This window comes from Terrapene carolina, unplaced genomic scaffold (genome assembly GCF_002925995.2).
Source record: "Terrapene carolina triunguis isolate 2854851 unplaced genomic scaffold, T_m_triunguis-2.0 Scaffold95, whole genome shotgun sequence".
NCBI lineage: Eukaryota > Metazoa > Chordata > Testudines > Emydidae > Terrapene > Terrapene triunguis.
Genome location: NW_020664446.1, coordinates 14,388,246 through 14,403,389, shown reverse-complemented (window position 1 = coordinate 14,403,389; position 15,144 = coordinate 14,388,246). Strand labels below are relative to the sequence as shown.

The 15,144-nt window shown below is 41.8% G+C and overlaps 1 protein-coding gene across 1 annotated transcript in view; it reads left to right on the top strand.

Moving 5' to 3' along the window:
• Window positions 1-15,144, top strand: part of SHTN1 (shootin 1) — a 72,925-nt gene that overhangs the window by 22,738 nt on the left and 35,043 nt on the right. Inside the window, exon 7 of the mRNA XM_024198443.1 lies at window positions 14,929-15,075. Coding sequence (XP_024054211.1) covers window positions 14,929-15,075 — 147 coding nt within the window. The remainder of the gene's footprint in view (window positions 1-14,928; window positions 15,076-15,144) is intronic.

The following is a 15,144-nucleotide window of genomic DNA, read 5'->3' as shown; positions in this document are numbered from 1 at the left end:
CTTTTTATTTTGACAATAGAGGCCCTTTACCTAGAGGGTGGGTGGGTGGGTGGATGGGTCGGTCGGTCTATCTATCTATCTAATCTAGATTGAACACCTGCAGCGCCTCTTAATTTCAGTGGGAGCTATTCATGTCCAGTAGGTGCAGGACAGGGCCCACCCATTCAAATCAAACCCTTCCCTGCCTGGTTATGCATCTCCCAGGTGACACTCTTAGGGTACCATTACTACTGAGATAGCGGGAGTCAGGAAACCGTGCAGACAGCTGGAATAGGGTGCATTTATGTGTGATGCTCCTTGTGCCCCTTGTCTTTGCTATAAGTGATGAGGATCTGCCACTGAAGTGCAGGCAGTTGAGAGGGGAAATATGTGTGCTAGGTGCAGGTGAGAGAGAGCGAGCGAGCGCGCACACACATAAGAATGAGAACACTTGAAAATCCAAGCTTTTGATTAAAAAAAAAAAATCCAGTACAGCTTTAATTATAGTCGTTCTACTAGCACCACCATAATATGTATTTAATTAATCAAAAATGATGTAACTTCAAACATTAGAATTCATTCTCTTTAGAGATTCTAAAGAAACTGAGTAAATATTGTCAGCTGTGGTGAGGAAGGGGGAGAGAAAGGAAAAGGGTTTCAAGTGAGTCATCCTTTGTAAAAGCTACAGGAATTTGAATAAAAGAACTAAATAAATGGTGGTGGGGGGGGGGGGGGGAAAGGAGGTGGATGGATGAGGGAATAGAAAATCTGTATCCACCTGAATAAGCCAGGGCTGTTAACCTAGGGATCTTGGCAAGCATAATCAAAATGCTAGTGTCATGTTTTAAGAGACATTTTAAGATTTATCAGTTTTTTGTGAAATGCTATACAAGAAGACAAAGGCACATAGAGGGGATCTTGAAGGCCACAGCAATAATGTAGAGGCTAGACCTGAAAAGCAATATTCCACAAAGCAAAGAAAACTGTGTTAGGTACCATAAACACAAATGAAAAGGAAGATATGACAGTGCTGGAAAGCGGGAGGGGTGTAGGAAGCAGAGCTAAGGATCTTGATGCTACAATCGCATTTGCTTAATAAAATATTTAATATAAAAGATTTATTAAGCATGTATCTTGCCTTGCAATGATACTTGTAAAGTACTTGTAGACACTTTGTTAGCATCTCTCATTGACTCCTATGCAATACCTGCACCTGAATTACTTTTGAAACCTTGCTGAAAGAAACAGGCTTCTGTAAATGTTTACAGTGAGCAGCAGAATGGTTTGGATTATATATTTTTATATTTTAAGAGGCAAACCTAGGCTTTACCCAGAGGTAAATTCACATTTTATAGTCCCCTTTTTAATATAGGTTTTAAAAAACCCTGTATCATGCCTTGCCTGCAGCTTGCTTTAATTTTCCTCTCAATCCCTGACCATTACAGATGCATTTTAAAAGTGTGTATATACAGTACAATGTGTCTGTATGTATACATCAACTGTACAGTACAGTGTCTGTATTTAACTTTGTTACCTTCAGGATGCCCCTTCTCATTATGGGGCCCTGTGAAAGTGCTTGGTTGGAATGTTATTTAATCCAGGATTGAACCTTCCTATATAAAAAGGACAGATGCTGTTATTATTTTTGTGACTCTTAAGATGGACTGTCATAATTGCTACAAAGGATGATGACCTGTGCCCCTCATGAGATTGCATGCAATTGAGTCAGAGATCTGAGTGTGTTGAGCTGCACAAGAACTCTTGTTTAGAGCCATTAATAGCATTTGAGTCATTTATAATGACCATGTGGCATGTCTGCAAGTGGATACCGCAAGACCTGTGCTCCTGGAAAGACTTTTCTGTTATGCGTACCTGCATCTATGTATTACCAAGGACAGTTTAACAAAAGCTGCTATGTAATAATTAGGCTTGGCAGAATCAAACTTTAATTTTTGATGGATAATATCTGTTTATTTTTAAGCATTTTTTTTTATTTAAATGTTCACCATTGCAGGGAATAATGGGGGAAGTCAGACAAGAATTATTTAATGACAGTAGATGTTGAGATTCAAAAAGTCAAAGCTTTGTAACTGTTAAAACACAAATTGTCAACATGTCATGTCAAACTATAGAAAGTAAATATCCTTACATCAAACTTTAATAATTTTTCCAGCAGCATTTTTCTTTGTCTGTAAATTTTGGTTATCTTCTGAGGAAATATTTGTATGTGTATATGACAAAATCGACATTTACCCGATAAGGTAATCCTACCAAGCCTAGTAACAATAATTAATTCACTGCCTAGCTGGTTGAACTGAAAATAATTGAAATAGAGGAGGGATATGTTTAGGTCTTAGACCCTGAGCTTGAATCTTGCCACCTTTAGAGCATGATACAAGACTAATCTCTCTCATCAAGCTTTCATCTAAGAAAGTTGTGAAATGGCCACAGCTGTGTGCGCTAGGAAGTGTACCACCTAGATCTGAGTCCTCTGAAGTCAGCCATTTAATCTGTTGGGAAGAGGGTTAAGAGATTTGCTTCTCTTCCAGGAAGCATCTGATCTGTTTCTAAATGGATTCAGTGGCATCCGAATACAACAAGGCTGGGTGCTTTAGGAATATATAGAATAATATAATCCATTCTATATGATGCTAAAACGGGAAAATGTTAACTGGAGAACATAAATAAGTAGCAGTAAGAGATTCTCTTTTTTGGGACTTGTGGGCGATGATGCATTATAGATGTAAGACAATTGGTATGACTTGGTGATGAATTTCTCATACTGAGAAGACTGTAAGGATGTGTAATGGAGCACGCACCTCCAAGTGACCAGGAGTGGTACCACAGTCTTTTTCTCGCCCCTAGTGTCCCTTGCAGGCTGCCAGCCACCCTTGGGAGGTCTTCAGTAGCTTGGCCCTCTGGCCAAGTCGCAATGTCTGAGTGAACCCCTTCTGCTGGGGTATTAAAGAGTCCAATACATAAATAAACCATCTCTCTGTCCTTGCTAGGATCTTCAGCCCCAGTTTGGGGACATTTAAATGCAGCCCCTTGTTCGGAAAATCAAATAAGCCCTTTCCCCTTCTTGAGGTCTACACCACTTTACCTATGGTAGCTAGGGAAAGTCAGGCCTGCCCAGTATTCCAGGTTCCAACCCAGGGACTGTATACACAGTAGCTCACATGCTGCTCAACTTCAGTCCTTCACTGCTATTTCCTAGGGCCTCTTCCTACTGGGACCCTTTATCCCCAGCCCTATCACAGGGCCACCATTCTCAGGTCCTTCTCTCCCAGCTAGGTGAGCTTAGCTAGCCATAAATTCTGACTATCATAGATTCATAGATTCATAGATTCTAGGACTGGAAGGGACCTCAAGAGGTCATCGAGTCCAGTCCCCTGCCCGCATGGCAGGACCAAATACTGTCTAGACCATCCCTGATAGACATTTATCTAACCTACTCTTAAATATCTCCAGAGATGGAGATTCCACAACCTCCCTAGGCAATTTATTCCAGTGTTTAACCACCCTGACAGTTAGGAACTTTTTCCTAATGTCCAACCTAGACCTCCCTTGCTGCAGTTTAAGCCCATTGCTTCTTGTTCTATCCTCAGAGGCTAAGGTGAACAAGTTTTCTCCCTCCTCCTTATGACACCCTTTTAGATACCTGAAAACTGCTATCATGTCCCCTCTCAGTCTTCTCTTTTCCAAACTAAACAAACCCAATTCTTTCAGCCTTGCTTCATAGGTCATGTTCTCAAGACCTTTAATCATTCTTGTTGCTCTTCTCTGGACCCTTTCCAATTTCTCCACATCTTTCTTGAAATGCGGTGCCCAGAACTGGACACAATACTCCAGCTGAGGCCTAACCAGAGCAGAGTAGAGCGGAAGAATGACTTCTCGTGTCTTGCTCACAACACACCTGTTAATACATCCCAGAATCACGTTTGCTTTTTTTGCAACAGCATCACACTGTTGACTCATATTTAGCTTGTGGTCCACTATAACCCCTAGATCCCTTTCTGCCGTACTCCTTCCTAGACAGTCTCTTCCCATTCTGTATGTGTGAAACTGATTTTTTCTTCCTAAGTGGAGCACTTTGCATTTGTCTTTGTTAAACTTCATCCTGTTTAACTCAGACCATTTCTCCAATTTGTCCAGATCATTTTGAATTATGACCCTGTCCTCCAAAGCAGTTGCAATCCCTCCCAGTTTGGTATCATCCGCAAACTTAATAATCGTACTTTCAATACCAATATCTAAGTCGTTAATGAAGATATTGAACAGAGCCGGTCCCAAAACAGACCCCTGCGGAACCCCACTCGTTATGCCTTTCCAGCAGGATTGGGAACCATTAATAACAACTCTCTGAGTACGGTTATCCAGCCAGTTATGCACCCACCTTATAGTAGCCCCATCTAAATTGTATTTGCCTAGTTTGTCGATAAGAATATCATGCGAGACCGTATCAAATGCCTTACTAAAGTCTAGGTATACCACATCCACAGCTTCTCCCTTATCCACAAGACTCGTTATCCTATCGAAGAAAGCTATCAGATTGGTTTGACATGATTTGTTCTTTACAAATCCATGCTGGCTGTTCCCTATCACCTTACCACCTTCCAAGTGTTTGCAGATGATTTCCTTAATTACTTGCTCCATTATCTTCCCTGGCACAGAAGTTAAACTAACTGGTCTGTAGTTTCCTGGGTTGTTTTTATTTCCCTTTTTATAGATGGGCACTATATTTGCCCTTTTCCAGTCTTCTGGAATCTCTCCCGTCTCCCATGATTTTCCAAAGATAATAGCTAGAGGCTCAGATACCTCCTCTATTAGCTCCTTGAGTATTCTAGGATGCATTTCATCAGGCCCTGGTGACTTGCAGGCATCTAACTTTTCTAAGTGATTTTTAACTTGTTCTTTTTTTATTTTATCTGCTAAACCTACCCCCTTCCCATTAGCATTCACTAGGATAGGCATTCCTTCAGACTTCTCGGTGAAGACCGAAACAAAGAAGTCATTAAGCATCTCTGCCATTTCCAAGTTTCCTGTTACTGTTTCTCCCTCTTCACTAAGCAGTGGGCCTACCCTGTCTTTGGTCTTCCTCTTGCTTCTAATGTATTGATAAAAAGTCTTCTTGTTTCCCTTTATTCCCTTAGCTAGTTTGAGCTCATTTTGTGCCTTTGCCTTTCTAATCTTGCCCCTGCATTCCTGTGTTGTTTGCCTATATTCATCCTTTGTAATCTGTCCTAGTTTCCATTTTTTATATGACTCCTTTTTATTTTTTAGATCATGCAAGATCTCGTGGTTAAGCCAAGGTGGTCTTTTGCCACATTTTCTATCTTTCCTAACCAGCGGAATAGCTTGCTTTTGGGCCCTTAATAGTGTCCCTTTGAAAAACTGCCAGCTCTCCTCAGTTGTTTTTCCCCTCAGTCTTGATTCCCATGGGACCTTACCTATCAGCTCTCTGAGCTTACCAAAATCCGCCTTCCTGAAATCCATTGTCTCTATTTTGCTGTTCTCCCTTCTACCCTTCCTTAGAATTGCAAACTCTATGATTTCATGATCACTTTCACCCAAGCTGCCTTCTACTTTCAAATTCTCAACGAGTTCCTCCCTATTTGTTAAAATCAAGTCTAGAACAGCTTCACCCCTAGTAGCTTTTTCAACCTTCTGAAATAAAAAGTTGTCTGCAATGCAGTCCAAGAATTTGTTGGATAGTCTGTGCCCCGCTGTGTTATTTTCCCAACATATATCCGGATAGTTGAAGTCCCCCATCACCACCAAATCTTGGGCTTTGGATGATTTTGTTAGTTGTTTAAAAAAAGCCTCATCCACCTCTTCCACCTGGTTAGGTGGCCTGTAGTAGACTCCTAGCATGACATCACCCTTGTTTTTTACCCCTTTTAGCCTAACCCAGAGACTCTCAACACTTCCGTCTCCTATGTCCATCTCTACCTCAGTCCAAGTGTGTACATTTTTAATATATAAGGCAACACCTCCTCCCTTTTTCCCCTGTCTATCCTTCCTGAGCAAGCTGTATCCATCCACACCAACATTCCAATCATGTGTATTATCCCACCAAGTTTCAGTGATGCCAACAATGTCATAGTTGTATTTATTTATAAGCACTTCCAGTTCTTCCTGCTTATTACCCATACTTCTCGCATTTGTATATAGGCATCTAAGATACTGGTTTGATCTTTCCTCCCGGTTTTGTCCTGACCCTCCTTTCTCTCTGCCAATATAGCCCACACTCCCTCTCGTCTCCGACCCATCTCCCAGGTCTCCATGTTCCCCACTTACCTGCGGGCTTTGCTCACCTGTCCCCGTCGAACCTAGTTTAAAGCCCTCCTCACTAGGTTAGCCAGTCTGTGTCCAAATAGGGTCTTTCCCCTCCTCGAAAGGTGAACACCATCTCTGCCTAGCAGTCCTTCCTCAAATAGCATCCCGTGGTCTAGGAAGCCAAAGCCCTCCTGGCGACACCATCTTCGCAGCCAGGCATTCACCTCCATGATGCATCTGTCTCTGCCCGGGCCCCTACCTTTGACAGGAAGAATCGAAGAGAATACCACCTGCGCTCCAAACTCCTTCACCCGTACTCCCAGAGCCCTGTAGTCACTCTTGATCCGCTCAGTGTCACACCGCGCAGTATCATTTGTGCCCACATGGATGAGTAGCATGGGGTAGTAGTCAGAGGGCTGGATAATCCTCGACAATGCCTCCGTAACGTCTCGGATACGGGCTCCCGGCAGGCAGCATACCTCCCGAGATGAAATGTCAGGGCGACAGATAGGCGCCTCCGTCCCCCTCAGCAGAGAGTCTCCGACCACCACTACCCTACGTTTCCTATTCGCAGTGGTGGCAGCAGACCTCCCAGCCTTAGGGGTACGAGGCTTCTCCTCCTTTACTGTAGGGGGTGATGCCTTCTTTCCTGTATCAAGAAGAGCATAACGGTTACCTATTACCACAGCGGGAGGGTTCGGAGCAGGGGTGGAGCACTGCCTGCTGCCAGAAGTAACCAGCTGCCAGTGTCCACCCTGAGCCATCTCCTCCTCCATCAGGCTCCTTTGGCCAGAGAGGAGACCCTTCTTCACTCCACTGGTCCCAGCCAAGAGTTGACCTGCTGAGGCTTTGCAGCTCCTTTTATCTGACCCTGCTGGGCTCTGATTAGCTGTTGTTAGCCCTTGGAGTAGCAGGTCTCTCTGGTTTCCAAGATGGATGCTCTAGTGAGGCTTCTTTAGGCAGCCCTGGAGGACTTACCTTTGCTGCTCTTTTCCTCCCACCCTGCTGCTTCCTGGGGTGGGATGTGGCAGAGCAGCGGGGTCTCCAGTAAGGGGCCATGAAGGCCTGGTACACCCCGTCACAGTGTGATGCTGTGTTTTTGTGGGTGCTACCGTTCTGGTAAGGATTCAGCCATCTGCAGCTTAAAATGCAATCTCTGAATGACTGTTCAGGGAAAAGTATGCAATGGGCAAGGAACAAGGCAGTAAATTTAGTTGAACTAACGACAACCGCTGCCTTGTTCGCGGTGAATTAGGCCACTTTCCTTTGACCCATAGAATTAATAAATGCAGCACTTGGCACTTTGTATAGAACGTATCCTCTTAAAAAGGTTGTACAGGTTGAACCTTTCTAGTCCGGCACCCTGGGCACCTGACCGATGCCGAACCAGAGAATTTTCTGAACCACAGGAGGTCAATATTGTAGCGAGCGGGTCTCTCTTTATTTTTATCTCGCCGAGGCGAATAAATGGAACAACGCTTGCAATACCGCCTAGCCAAGGCTTACCAGCTCTCTTCATAACAGTGTTGTTGCACAATTTTACTGTATTGGCACAAGGAAATAAGTAGATAAAGCATGAAAAACATAAAATGAAATCATGCCGGACCACGGATGTTGCCGGACCAGAGAGTGCTGTACTAGAGAGATTCAACCTGTATAACTATTAACTAATTAATAAAATACCACCAAATTTGATACTGTCCTTAACAAAGTACAAAATTAATATAATCCTTTAAAAAATGAACCACAAAATAATAAAATGTTATGAACAACTAGACAACACAAAGTCTTTAACTGATCCATGCTGCTCACCTTTCTCGTTTATGTCTATTGTTATAATAAGCAGCAGCCCGTCTACTTAGCAAACATAGGCAGGGGTCCTGTTCCAGAACTGGGTACCTGTTCAGGTTTGACATAAAACTACAAGGCTATAATGCATCTGCACCCCAAGGTTATGGCAAAGTGTAGTTAAGTGTTCCCACTCCATGAAGGTGATCTTTCAGTTCTTCTTTGGGATCTAGAGTGAGTGGATCAAGCAGCAGGCCTGAGAGTTTGAAACCAGAGTCGATCGATAGTTTGGCAGAGAGTTGGAATCTTGCCCCCTTCTTTCCATGGGACTGCCAAAATAGGGATCAAGCATGGAATGTGCAAGTTGTAAATTAGCCTATAATGAAGGGGGTCATTTGCTGGAACATTCTGAAAATAGTGCCAATATTTAATATTCTGAATGTGTACATATGTAGGGAAACACATGGCTTTTTAAAGTGTTTTTTTTTATCTTGCTGAGCAGCAGCGTGGGGGGGTTAGTTTTGAAAGTCTCCAAATTGGAATCTGGATGTTACCTAGATGAGGTTCAAAGTTCTCAGCGTTACATTTTAACTCTTCTAAACAGGAAGAATTCCCTCTTCAAATTTGGCATCCACATAAAAATCAAGTGCACAGGATGCAGAATTGTGTAAGGGTCAGAGGATGGGGAGTTGAGACACCTGTCAGGAAATCCTGGTCCCATTGAAGTCTATGGCAAAATCCCATTGATTCTTGTCTCAACTCTGCCACTGGATTGGTGCTTGAGCTTGGCCAAATTGCAGACATTCGGTCCCACAAATTCTCTATCTATAAAATAGGAATAATGAGACTTAGCGTCCTCTGTAAAATATTTAGAGATCTTGGATGAGGTGCCCTTTATTGTTCTCTTTAAGCCTTCTTTAGCTGTAGTAGTAGTTTCAGTAGATTCCCCCTAGCGCTGGCTTATGCTTCGAGTGTTGATTGGGATGTTCTGCAGATAATTGTCTCACAGGTGGTAAAGTCAGAACTAATCGATCAGCTAGTTAAATCCCACCACAGATCAAATAATTTCTTCAGGTAGTTCTTTTGCCCTGTCAACAAACACTTTGTTTGATATTTTGGTGCTACATGCAGGTTTCTGTGCTGCTGAAATGTGTTTTAATTAGATGGTCCTGGAAATTTAATTTTTATATATAATAAAAACTGTCTTTTATTTAGTGCAGATAAACTGACCTCCCAAGTGAGGGTATAATCATATTTTACCTTCTCATTCTGCTTCACTCAGTATTTTCAGTCCTATCCTGTTTTGTTCCCTTAATTTAGAGCCTGATCTTGCAAATACTTAAGCATAGGTATAATATTTTAAATCAGTGGGACTACTCGTGAATAAATCATGCCTTATTACAGGATCAGGCTCATACATAGTAAGCATTTTTTTGGCTTAGAAATCTCCCTTTCTCCATATTGTAAGCACAATGCACATTATCTGTGATGCTAAGAAAGTAATAAAGTAGAGGTAGTCAAAAAACCCAGACAGTTTTCTGTGAAATTTTTTGAACAAAAAGTTTTCACTCAATTTTTTTGATAGAAAGTGTTTGATTTTCACAGGAAAACCTTGAAATAAAATTAATTACAATTTTCTGTTTTTTCAAAATCTGAGTGGCTAAGTTGCAGTGTTTAATGTTTCTTTTTGCCACTCAGTAGGTTTTCAAAAGCTGAGGTAGTTTGGAAAAGTTAGAGTGCACAAAGGGAACCCTCCCCAAATTATAGCCATTATTCATTCCTTTAGATTTGTTGGCAAAAAAGGGAGTGAAAGGACAGAAATCTGGAATTTTGAAATTTCAATTTTTTTTTTCAGGTTTTGAAAATAAAATTTTCATTCTGAAGTAAAAATTTTCATTTAGCTTTGAAACTTGTCAGGAAAATTTTGAAAAAAATTGAAATATTTTTCACATGAAAACAGAGTTTTTTGACAAAATCCCGTTTTTCAGCAGGAAAATGTTTTGACTGAAAAACTGTGACCAGCTCTATTAATAACATATTGTATGTACCTTAATTTGGGCTGCTAAACATTTTTCCACAACAGAATTATAGAGAAACCGTTATGCTGTTTTCTCGTGTTCTGTCTTTCTTTACAGAGATGACTTAAATTTCACTGGGGGCAACTATTCTGAGTGACTGAGTGACTTGTTGTTGTTTATCAGTGGAATTATTGGTTTCAAGACTCCATATGCCAAATTGATCTCTGGTGTAACTTTGAAGTTCCCAGTCCTGAATTTTCTTTACCTTGCCTCTCCTGTAAATCGCAGACACCAGTGCAAAGTGAGTGTAAAATGCTACCATCATGGCTTTGTAGCATTACTCACTCCATTTGAGGACCCAATCCGGAATCCTTTGAAGTCAATGGAAAGATTCCCATAGACTACAGTAGAGCTGGATCAGATCCTAAACCACAACTCAGGGTGCAGGGTAATGCAAATTCAGTGATCAATTTGATTCCATGACTCTACTTATACTATGCTAAGTTCCTGTTGGTGAAGAATTGAGTCAGTGTAGCTTCTGAGTAAAGAATGCTCTCTCTTTCCAATAAACCAAGCCTGTAATTCTTACTGGAAATGTGTTATCACAGTTCAAGGCTGTGACATCCTTTCCATTAATAACCTTTCATAGAATATCAGGGTTGGAAGGGACCTCAGGAGGTCATCTAGTCCAACCCCCTGCTCAAAGCAGGACCAATCCCCAGACAGATTTTTGCCCCAGATCCCTAAATGGCCAATGCTCAAACCACTGAGCTATCCCTCCCTCCTCCCTTTGTTTACATAGGTTTATGGATGAATTATAAAATGGTGATTCAGGCTGACAGTGGCCATAAAATATTTCAATCCAGAAGCAATTTTAAAATGTACATATTTGCAATGTTGCTTCATTCTAGTATAACTGAAAAATGAAACCTTGCTAAATATTAGCCCACCAGATAGCCTAATAGTTCTTATATTGTGCAAACCAAAATAACATGGCACAGAAATTAAACCTTTTAAAAGTGGCTTCTGCTCTTGCACAATAACTGCTTGCTGGATTTTCAGTATGGCTTTTTTTGAGATATTTAAAAAGTTTTCACTCTGCTTCTAATTTAGTGCCTGCAGTAAACTGCAGACAGCATCAATTATAGGCACAAAAGAAAGCATTCAGGCTACCAACAGATCCTGGGTGTAAAAATGGGGGTGTAAAATAGAAGCAAATTTTTCAAATATATCCTTTATTTTCCATAATATGTGACCCAGAATGCCACCTCAATGGAGTCAGTAGGGATCTGTATGGCCAGATCACTGGGTCCATGCAGACCCTCACTGAAGTGAAGAAGGCTGAGGGGGGATATGATTGCTCTCTTTAAATATATCGGAGGGATAAATACCAGGGAGGGAGAGGAATTATTTCAGCTCAGTACTAATGTGGACACGAGAACAAATGGATATAAACTGGCCGTCGGGAAGTTTAGGCTTGAAATTAGATGAAGGTTTCTAACCATCAGAGGGGTGAAGTTCTGGAACAGCCTTCCGAGGGAAACAGTGGGGGCGAAAGACCTCTCTGGCTTTAAGATTAAACTTGATAAGTTTATGGAGGGGATGGTTTGATGGGATAACGTGATTTTAGTCAATAGCTCAATAACGTGCCATCGCTGGTAATTAGTAACAATAGTCAATGATGGGATATTAAAAGTTACTACAGAGAACTTTTTTCCGGAGGGTCTGGCTGGAGAATCTTGCTCGCATGCTTGGGGTTCAGCTGATCGCCATATTTGGGGTCGGGAAGGAATTTTCCTCCAGGGTAGATTGGCAGAGGCCCTGGAGGTTTTTCGCCTCCCTGCGCAGCATGGGGCAGGGGTCACTTGCTGGAGGATTCTCTGCGACTTGAAGTCTTTAAATCATGATTTGGGGACTTCAACAGCTGAGTCAAGGGAGAGAATTATTCCAGGAGTGGGTGGGTCAGCTTTTGTGGTCTGCATCATGCGGGAGGTCAGACTAGATGATCATAATGGTCCCTTCTGACCTTAAAGTCTATGAGTCTATGGGTGCTACGTAGGTGCCAGGGTGGAGCTCATTGCCCTATCAGGGTCAAAGATCCCTTCCACTGTCCGATAATGAGAATCCGTAGACATTAAATGCTATATGTCTTTACCTGACTCAATTGGCTTGCTCTCCCAGGCAGACCATAGATTTTATACTCTGGTGAGGAGTGCTCTAGAAATACCTGTAAGCAGTTAAATTATTACTCTTCAAAGATGGGTTTTCTAGATGAGGAGATTAAATACATAAAACAAGTATATGTAATATAATGGGCCACCAAGAAATCCTGCTAAACATTCAAAATTTTGGATGGACAGCCAGCTTTAAATCTGAATTTCTTCTTTGCTTTTGGTCAGTTTGTGGCACAGTTTTAATGTTGTTTAATGGGTCTTTTAAAGATATATTTGTAGGACAATACGGCCCCTGACCATGTTTCAGTGTGCAGAAGGGAATGCAAAGTGGCTGTGCATTCCCTAGTCAGAAATACAGCCATCTGCCCATCTTAGTGTTTTGTATAGCACCCATCACTGTAGTATATAAGTACTTCACAGGACAATTAGTTCCATGTAGTGAGGTTTCTAGAGGAAATCTCTGATCCATTTGCTGCACTGTGCTCTCTGCTTTCTTCTTTTCTAAAGTAAGGTGAAGAGGACCAGGATTTGTATTGAAAGGATGGGGTAAGGCTGACTTAAACCTAATCCTGGCCCACTACTCAGTAAGTCACCATGAGGAAGATAAACCATTTGCTTCAGAGAAGAGTCACTGCAGTTGTTGCAGGATGTTAACTTCTGCTGTGTTGTGGTCCCACACCCCCACAACAGTCCCTGTTTTTATATAAGTGGAGGACTGGAGCCTGTAGTCATAGTTTTCTCTTCATTGGGTGCTTTCAGTTCTTTAGTGCCTTTCCCACTGCATAGCTCTACCCAATGAGGTGTTCTTTGTTGGCTTTTTTAATATTAAGGCCACATCGATTCTCTCTCTGTTTTTGCACTCGGATTGCATTTGAGTCATCTAGACTTCATCAAAAGTTAGGGCTAGTCTACACTAGAAGCGCTACAGTGTGCAGCTGTACTGATCAGCTGTGGTGCTAAAGCATGTCTGGTGAAGACGCTCTGTGCTGACAGGAGAGCGCTCTCCCGCTGACATAATAAAACTACCTCCGCAAGAGGCGGTAGCTATGTTGGTGGGAGAAGTTCTCCTGCCGACATAGCGCTGTCCACACTGGTGCTTAGGTCGGTGTAACTTACGTCGCTCAAGGGGGTGGCTTATTCACACCCCTGAGCAATGTAAGTTATACTGAAGTAAGTGGGAGTGTAGACAAGGCCTTTAAGTTCAGTAAGGTCAGTAGATGCCCCTTTTTATTATCAACCTCATAATAATACATTATATAGCCCAACAGAGTGCTGGATAGAAACTTGCTAGAAAACTCAGCTACATAAATAAATAGAGACATCTGATTGCATTTCTTTTTTTTTTAATAATATACTGTAAAGTCCAATAATAGTGGATTGGAAGAAATAGTTCGTCAGAGTGTTGTGCCTAGTAACTTTGGCCAGAAAATAAGCAGTGAGGGAAACTGTCAAGATTTCATGGAGCTTTGCATTTATAATAATTTTGGTCATAAATCATTCTGCTGAACAATGGATCAATTTTTCAGCAATTTGGGGACAATCACTGTACTCAGGGTGTGTTTTTCATAAATGATCGAAAGTGTCTCACATAGGATAAACACTGGCTGTGCAAAACGCAGCATTCTCATCAGAAATCTCCTCTCCTAGTTACACTTGTCATTTCTGCTACAAAGATCGGGTTCTCTTTGGGCCAATCCTGGATTCCTTGCACACCCAACCCCCCACTGACTTCAGGCACAGCCCCATGTTATTGGCAGCATAGAGCTGCAGGGGTAGCTCCTTGGGTAATTTTATTGCAAGAAAGCAGAATTCTCCCTGGAGCTCTCCAGCAGACAAAGGGAAGTACCCTCTATATTTGATCAGTGCAAAGGCCTGAGCAATCCCTTTCAAGGGCCCAGTGGCCTATTTAAAAGGCCTGGAAGTGACACCCACCTGATTATTTCCCCCCACATCCTCCAAACCAAAAGTATCAACATTTGGGAAAGGGAAAGAAGTAGACAGTTCAAAATTAAAAGGGGAACAATGGTTTTAAAGACAAGTTGTTGAGAGTATCTCTGATCCCCATTTGTACTAGCCTAAAATCACACTAAAACTCACCACCTTCTGTGTGGAGTAGGTATGGTGACTGATTACATAGACTTGGGGTGAAATTCACCTCCTCACTGTGTGTGTGTGTGTCTCTCTCTCTCTCTCTTTTTTACACACCCACCCACCCACTAAATGAGCCTTGTGTTGGGAACTAGGCAAGTGTTTGGGGGATAAAATCTACCACCTGACACTTAGATTGGGCATGAGCCTCTCTATGGTCGCTGTTACAGACCCCGTGCTCTTTGGCTCCTATCCCAGTGACTGAATTTCTCATCTAGTGAAGAACTGACTGTATAAGTGCTTGTATACCAAGCGAACTTTAATCTCTTAAGAGAATACTAATTTAAAGCATCTATGAGCTTTAATTTCCGAGTGTTGCAAACACACACAATTTTAATAATAAATGACATAGTTCTCTTAACAAGGAGACACTTTAGGCACTTAGCTATTGTAAACTTCCTCTCCCCCCCTCACCCCCGAGTTTCTTAACCAATGCTAGAGGATTCACTATGTTTATTATTATTATTATTTATCTGGTTCCAGTTAAGATGGGAGACTTTACTTAACCATTCAGTTTTTTGGGGGGATGTTGTTTTTGGCAGATGTATATTGAACAAAACAAGTTGAAAAGACAAAGTCATCTGCTACTGCAAAATTCTGCTCCTGATCAGCAGCTTATGAAAGCTTTAGATGAAAATGCCAAGTTGACCCAAACACTGGAAGAAGAGAGACATCAACACCAGCAAAAGGTAGTGTAAGATTTTTCACCTACTGTAGGATTTTAGATAGCTTCTCAAAACTCCTATTAATTGCCATTT